Source organism: Corvus moneduloides, chromosome 4, assembly GCF_009650955.1.
Source record: "Corvus moneduloides isolate bCorMon1 chromosome 4, bCorMon1.pri, whole genome shotgun sequence".
Classification (NCBI taxonomy): domain Eukaryota; kingdom Metazoa; phylum Chordata; class Aves; order Passeriformes; family Corvidae; genus Corvus; species Corvus moneduloides.
In genome coordinates this window covers 61,230,670-61,238,734 of record NC_045479.1, presented here as the reverse complement: position 1 = coordinate 61,238,734, position 8,065 = coordinate 61,230,670, and the positions used below count along the sequence as shown (strand labels likewise).

The 8,065-nt window shown below is 41.6% G+C and overlaps 1 protein-coding gene across 1 annotated transcript; it reads right to left on the bottom strand.

The window, feature by feature from the left end:
- Window positions 1–1,867: 1,867 nt before the first annotated feature.
- On the bottom strand, window positions 1,868–6,458 carry SYPL1 (synaptophysin like 1). Its single transcript, XM_032107763.1, has 5 exons — window positions 6,390–6,458; window positions 5,593–5,711; window positions 4,225–4,429; window positions 3,206–3,394; window positions 1,868–2,319 (listed from the first exon to the last, which is right to left on the bottom strand). Exons 1-5 carry the CDS (start codon window positions 6,456–6,458, stop codon window positions 2,203–2,205), a joined length of 699 nt encoding a protein of 232 aa, XP_031963654.1. The 3' UTR covers window positions 1,868–2,202.
- Window positions 6,459–8,065: the final 1,607 nt, after the last annotated feature.

The following is an 8,065-nucleotide window of genomic DNA, read 5'->3' as shown; positions in this document are numbered from 1 at the left end:
TTACTTTTCCTTTTTCAAAATCTTGCTTGCTGTGGACTACACATCACACTTACCTTGGCCTGTTAACAGCAACCTGGCTCTGCATTTAGCTCTGTAGAAATTCAGGCTGCCTTGTGTGTCTGTTTGACAAAACACAACCACTTACTTGTGAGTCTCTATTTTGCTAGCTATAGTCCTGCCTGCCATGTTCTATCTCCTTGTCTTTTGAAGGAAAGCACTCTGGGGATGGGATGCACCTGTTTCTTCTACAAAAAGCATGAGGGTAAGTTTCAGCCCTAAGGAGACTAGGGATGTCTTTGAGTGCATATGAAACTTAAGTTTTTGTTGAAACAGTCAGTCAAGTGTGCTAAGATTTCCAACTCAGTTTCCCTTGTTATCTAGACCTCAGCCATCAATAAGGCCTATGCTGATCTAATCCATTACTGCATATGCATTTTGCATATGCAAAAATACTCACAATTACCACTTTATAACTAGGCTGTGCCAATGACTAGCAGGTCTGTATGAGACAAAGTAGATAAGCACATAAGAAATAGACAGGAATATGGTTCTGTTAAAAATATTAAAGATTAATAAAAAAATATTTTAGCCACATCATGTGTGACCTTAAATCCCAAAGATTGAAAAACCTAAGGTGTAATTACCATATTTTTTTCTTAGACAATATGAAAATATGAGTTTTAGATTTTAGGATGAAATGTGTTTTTAAATAAATAAACATGCACAGTGATGCGAACAAGTGAAAATTGCCCTTATTACCTCTACCAAAAGGTAATTCAAACGAAATTCTGGATAGTTACAAGTTATAAATGCCCCTTCTCTGAGCTGGCAGAAAGAAGTGTGAGCAGCACCAGGCAGCACTAGCCTACAGGAGTGATACATAGTCCTTTTTACAAAAACCACGGGGCCCCAGTGTAAAAGCCCCTCCTGTAGCACAGATAACTCCTTCAGCCAGCACAGGCAGCAATAGCTAAAGCCATGCCCCAGAAGCTACACAGCCAATGCAGTTGCATCCACCACTACAGCAGCAAAGACCCAAGGCACATTCTTTCAAGCAGCAGTCATACTGAGTTTATTATACCCTTTGAGACTAAAGTTTACTATCAGAAGATCAATAGCTCTGGCACACTGAACAATTACAATTTGCATTATATACATACTTATGTCTATTTTCATCATAAACAGTTTAAACAAACGAAAAACCTGAACAGCTTTCTTACTAGGTTTGTCAAAACATTTGTTCTGGGCAATTCACAGAGAGTCAGACACCTTAATAAAGGAGTCCACATGAGAAGACCCAAATATTGTTCCCAGTGAATGAGCTCAACAACATCAATCAAGAATTTGTCATATTCAGACATCTCACCTTACCTCCTTTCACACACAAACTTCATTCATGCACCTCAAAAGAAATACAAAGAAGCCTAAGCAGTAGCAGAATATATCAACTTTGATTTCTAGAGTATTTTTAATTGTTTTGGGCCATACTTTATTTTTCCTTCCTCCCCCACCTCCTTCAAGCATTTAAATCATCTATTGCACACATATATAAGCTCTCATATTAGTGAGACTAGAAGCTGTGAATTCATTCAACAAATCTCCTAGTTCAGAGATTGGCCCAAGCCATTAAAGAGTAACAACATATTAAACATAGAAGTAATGTCCTTCCTGACAGGGCCAGCAGCAGATTTGATACAATGATCTGAAAGGACTCTCTGGAAACTGACGCGTCTTGGCTGCAACTTCGACAGAGCTATGAATTCTACTGAGGTGACTCTTGCAAGGTACCAGTGATGGGAAGAAACTAAACTGCATTTTCACACACCCTGGGTGAATTTACTTTCCATTTTTCAGAGAAGTCTTGTCAGAACTAAAGATGATGCAGTAATAACCCAGATACAGTTGCTTCTCAGCCCTCCCTCCTATAAGGCTAATTTAAGAACCAGAAAGGGTCAGCATCCAGATAACCTCCAAATTTTGCTCTACAAATACTGTAATATGATACTGCACAACCTTGAAAGACATAATATATTTCATGATAATTAAGCACTTCAGATGGACTACCCAAGACTTTATGTCAAACCATAGTACAAAATAGAAGTTTGAATGAATTATCAGTTATTATTGAAATGAATCCTAATGGCTCCATGCTCTTGGTAGTGTGATGTGAAAGTGGAAGCACTTCAGAAATATCAACTTCTTTTATACTCTTTCAGTTGGACTTTCAGAAATTCTGTTCCATTGGCTGTGCAAGTTGGTGTCCTTGTATACGAGCCAAACATTTCCTGCCCATAAAATCATATTAAGCAAGCCAAATGCCTGTAGGGTAAAGAAAATAAAAGGGCAGGGGGGGAAGAAAAAGGGAATATGAAATTTGTTGTATTTGATTGGGTTTTGTTTTTCTTTTTTAAAAACAAGCCAGAATATGCCTTCAAGGCAAACCAGAAAAACACTACCTTTGGCACCCCTTTCATTTGGACAATACATTTCCTCAATCTTCTGAGTATTATAAACTACTTTAACCATTTAACAGAGTTCTTTGTAAACCAGAGAGTCACTCACTCTCTCCTTTGCACAGAATTAGACAAATTCTTTCCAGTCACTGAGCACCTCTGCATATGCACTCTCAGACCACATGAGTAATTATTATTGGGCCAAAGAATAACAGCCTGAGTTTCGAAAAGCAGGATTCACTAGGAAGTTCATACAATAAGCCTAATTTGCTCTGCTGTGAAGGGTTCTTTGTATGAACATGAGCTTCATACTATTTTGTTACAAGGAAGCTCAATTTGATGTGTAAAAATGCTCACAGTCGACTAAAAATCTGGGTTCAGCACCAGCACAGCATTTCCGCCCTACTTGTATCAGTCATCAGACCACTTGGGTGGCTCACTAAGATATTTCAAGTTGCTCCTGGCTACAGGCATAAATAGACACACAGATGCTTCTGGTAATGCTGTCTGTAACAGCTCCAGAGGTAGATCCTGCAAATTTTCTCTTTATTTTCTTTAGAAGGAGACTTGTTTCCTTCAAGAAATTATTTGCTCAGTGTTTTACCACAGTATTAATGGACCTGAATGACTAATAACCCATAAAGAAATCTTAACACACAGCAACATATGCAATCAGTAGAACAGGACTCTCAGGTACCATTTGCTGTTTTTCAACACATTTATTGTGCCCGTATGGTGGAAGGCATACATACCACAGACACATTCAGAATTCCCATGCTGGTCACAGAAAGAAAGTGGCAAGTTGTCCCTGGTGCTTTGCAAGATTCAATTCCTGGAATAATGCTGGCTCCTGTGGACACCTTGATGTCAGCAAGCGCCTTTGCCCAAACAAAAGTACTGACCAGCCACAGAAAGGCTGTCAAGACACTGATAACCAAGTCCTACACAAGAGAAATACTCATCAGTAGGTCAGAAAAATGGAAGAATATATATGAGAGCAAGGCAGAGACAGTATCAATTATGGCACCAAGATAACTGCAGCAGTGCTAACGATCACAAGAAAATTTAATCATTAACAATGTTATAATTACAACTGCATGTTGATAACCAGCTACAAAACTATATGCTTGTGCTTGATAGATGCAAAAGGCAGTCTTAACCTCCGTAAGAAGTTTGTTTCTAAAATCAGATGCCTAGCACTATTTTATGAGGATTTAAGCAAAAGTTAACTAAAGTGAAGGTGGTGGGAGAGGGGCAGAGGATTTAAATCTGGATGTCTGATATGAAAAAATTTGGCTTGAAAGGTCACTAAGTCCATTCTCAAGCATGGTATGAAATTTCTCATTCAGAGCTTCAATACTGAAGGTGACTAAAATTCACAAGGTAATTATTTCCCTCTGCCAATTACAGCAGGTGCTGTATACAGAGAAAATTCTCAGATTAACAGAGGAGGTCCCACCTATGGAACAATATTATATTCAAATGCATGATGTAAAAGAAAAGTTGTGGTGAAGGTACTGTTCTCCTGAAAAAGTGAAAGTTGATTCCAGTGCTTCAATAACCACATAAGGTGTGATGCCATGGATAGCCAAGGGCTTTGGGTCCACTTTTCTGCTTGAGTGCTATAGTGATCAGTCCAACATACTTATGTTCACTCTCCATTTAACTTTTGTGACTACTGGATATCCACCAATCATTCTCATATTCACAATACTTCTCATCTCTTTGTAGTTTCAAAGTAAAAACATTCAAATATCTTAGTATTACTTACAGTTAGTGGAAACTTGTTATTTTGTTGGTACACGTGGTTATATCCAATATATACCACAAGGGCAGTAAGGCAGTAGAGGAACACCAGTGCTGCCAGTGTAACAAAGAACTGTGCAGAAGAGGAGAAGTTACCCATGAGGTAGGCATCAGTCCAAGTACCACCACAGCCTTCTGGGTCTGGTGCACTAAATACAACAGTATTCAACCTGTGAAGATTATATCAGTGTAGTTAGAGATTGCTATACAGTGGGAAGCACATATAATTATGCTTCATGCTTCACAATAACAGTGCTTCAGCAGTCTGATTGTATAAGTTTGCTCTGAAAGATACACATATAAATAATCAGTTATGCAACACAAAGGTTTGTCAAGCTACCTGAAGATTGTGCCCAATCCTACACTGAGATATACAATATTACCTTCAGGAGAAGAATCCTAATCTCATTTTTAGAGCAGCTGAACAAAAAATCCCCTATTTGGAAGCAGGCTTAACAATATTGTTTTAGAGACTGGCAGTTAAACAAGGTGATCAGGACTTAAAAGGCATTATCGCTACAAAAAAATTGAAGCACAGAAGCTGAATAAATAAAGCCTATGTGACTAACAGTGACCACTCTGTGACCAGCACAGAATTATTTCAGATCCCCATTCTCCCCTCCAAATGCTGTTACAATGCTGCATTTCATGACCAAATTCTGTACTGTTGTAGTAGTTTTAACTGGGTGGCCACAGGATCAATTTCTGTATTTATGTTCTTACATTTATTGAACACATATGGAGCACCAACCCTGCACTCATCATAGGTGTGCAGCTGCAAGAGTAAAGAGGAAGCCTTCTTCCTCCTGCTCCAGGAAAGGAGCTTGTCTCTACAAGAGTACTGCAGTGACACTGAAGTATTTACGTTTTTTGTGCCCAACACCCTTACCAAGATAATGGTGGAATAAACTGAAAAGACTTTTCCATTCAGTTTTTGAACAAAAATAGGATAAAGGAGCATTCAAAATAATCTTATCTGGGCCTCCAAAGCAGCTACAAATTGATGAAGAATTAGGCTGCTAAAATTGATTGTGTTGTTTTGCTTACTAATTACTTTCTACAACATTCATGCACTGCTAGACTAGAGTGTAAGGTAGAGTCAAAGAGAGCATAACACAGTCTACTGCCATTTCTACCTGCTTCTTCCTATAGGGCACTAACAACTACAGTGCTTTGAACAATTACAACTAAATGCTCATTTATTGCTGCTACAGAGCAAGCCAGAAGTTTCCCATCTTCATTTATAGAGTAAGTACATAGTCATAAGGAGACAGATGGGGAAAAAGGGAATAATAAATAATTATCAAGTAATTACTGAAGAGCTAATGCTCACCTGAATGGATAAGCAAAGGCAGCTGTAATTGTTTTGTTTACCACACCTTTGCAGGAAACTAGAAGTGTAGTTTCACCTTGAAAGCCTCCACATGTGGCAAAAGCAAAGATGGCAAGAATCTACAGGAATTAATACATAGACACATTAGTGCACACCACTAGAGCTCAAAGGAAGCAAACTCAACATTTAGCTGAAATAGCAGCAACGCTGAAGTATGAAGTGATGTCAAGAATAAAATGCTGAGTTTCTAAATTCCAAAAGCATAAGCAACACTGCTAACCAAATCCCATTTGAAAATGCTTTCTGTTTAATTTCATTTGCACAGAAAAATTTTTTGGGTTTCTATTTTGTTGGCTTTTTTAATGCTAACAGCCAGCATAGTATTTCTTGCAATGGATAAAGAAAATATTTTTACAGTCTTGCATATCCACAACTATAAATTCAAGTAACTAGAGAGTATATGCTCAAAGTATTACACATCAACCTGACTCTCTAAATAACTCTTATTTTCCCTTTTTTCACTATCCAGACCCTAAACCCCCAATCATCAGAACACACAGCATCACAGGCTGCTGTAACACACGTGTAATTAACACATCAAGCTTACGTATCTGCAATCCAAGGGCTTGGCTGAGGAGCAGCCCAGTGTTGGGCACCCAACACCAGCAACCTGGGGCAGGCTCTGTCAGCCCAGTAGCTCACACCTCTCCAGGGGTATCCAGCCCAGGCACAGGAGCAAAGCCAAGCCTAGGGCAGCAGAGGAAACAGCCCCGCCATGCCCCTCCAGCTCTACTCACCCATTCAAGGACCTTCACAAAGCCCAGAGGCTCCAAGAGCATGCTGAAGTCCACCCTCAAGCCCACCATCATGGGAGAGACCAAGGCAGCCAGCAGGAACCAGAACAAACACCAGCCAACTACTTCAGCATCCCCAGCACCTCCATATAGAGGCACCCTGTGCCACACCCCATCACCTGGAGATGGGGATGGACACACCCACAGACACTCAGCTGGGGCTCTTCAGTCCCAGGCCTTGTCTGTGGGATGGGGAAATGATGCAGTGACTGTCACAAGGGGGTACAGCATTGGCCATTTTGTGCAGTGAGGCAGCAGTGATTTCTTCCTCTCCCCTGTCCTCACCCCCTTCCTCTTCCTCTCTCCTCACCCAGCACACTTTGGGCAGTCATATGTGCCATACCTTGAGCTTGATGATTTGGTGGCAAACAAGGCACAGGCACCTGACAACCCATGTGCTTGCTAAAATCTCATCAATTACCTTTGACTTTTTAAGCTTTAATTGTTTTCTGTGACTGCACTTTGTTACTGATATATTAATCATCAGTAAAAGTGAAGAGCTAAAACTCATGCTGAAGAAGGTTTGAGGACTGTAAGAGGGGCTGCTCTCTTCCCTGGCCAGAGACCATGGATAGCCAAGGTGGCCACGGGCACAGCACTTGCTGCTGCAGTTTCCTGGCTCTGATTCAAGATCAGAATCTTGAGGATTCTGGGAGCTTCTTCTGGGATTACTGGGGGCCTCTGAGGAACACCAGGGTGTCTGGTGCTGCTCTTGGGAAAGGGTGGCTATGGGAGGCTGTGGCTGCTTCTTGCAGGATCCACCTGATCGGGCAACTTATAGCAAGATCTGCAAGCAGATCCTGGCCAAAGGTCCCACATACTAGCTGAACCCCATTATTGCTGCCAGGCAGCCTTGAAGAAGGTGCTGAGGAGATGACAATAGAAGAGTTGGCTTTGAGTCCAGATCCTGGCTGTAGTTAGAGGGTGCAACAGCTTGTGCCAAAGGGGGCCAGTAACCTCCACAGGACAGCAGATGTGTGCTCAGCTGTGGTGGTGGTGGTGTGCTGGGGGTCCCAGTCCCAGCACTGTCAGGATCAGCTCTCCCTTGGCTCAGATGGAACTGCTGAGGGGATTGCAGCTCTCCAGTCCTGGGGCTGACAAGCTGAGGTGTTCTATGGACCTGATACCGACAGGTAAGGAAGGACTGCTCAGGGCTATGGAGGCTGGGGGCCTGACTGAGTTTGCTCTGTGACAGATGTTATTGCTGTGAATAAGACATGGGAGACCAGCCTAGGGTAGGAATACAGGGGGAAGCTTCCAGGCTGGGGACTACCTGTGAGAACGGTAGCAAAGCCAGTGTTCAGCTGGCCTAGAGCTGTGCTGCTGCAAAGTGCCTGAATGGCTACAGGGTCTGCCATTCTCACACAGTTCAAGTAGAACTTTTGGCTTTCTGTGCAACGACCAAGAGAGGTGCTGACATCTGCCTACTGCTCCGGATCCTGGAGGGAGTCCAAGTTAAAGCTTTGGAAAGGATGGCTCTTTCTTTCACTGCTTTGTTAAATAGTATATAAATCTCACAGAAAATCCACTGTGATCCAGACAAGCAGTGCTGAGGGTTCAAGCCACCTTGGTTAGCTTTGCTGCCTGGAGAGCCAGTGCCCTTAAGGAGTAAAACAGGA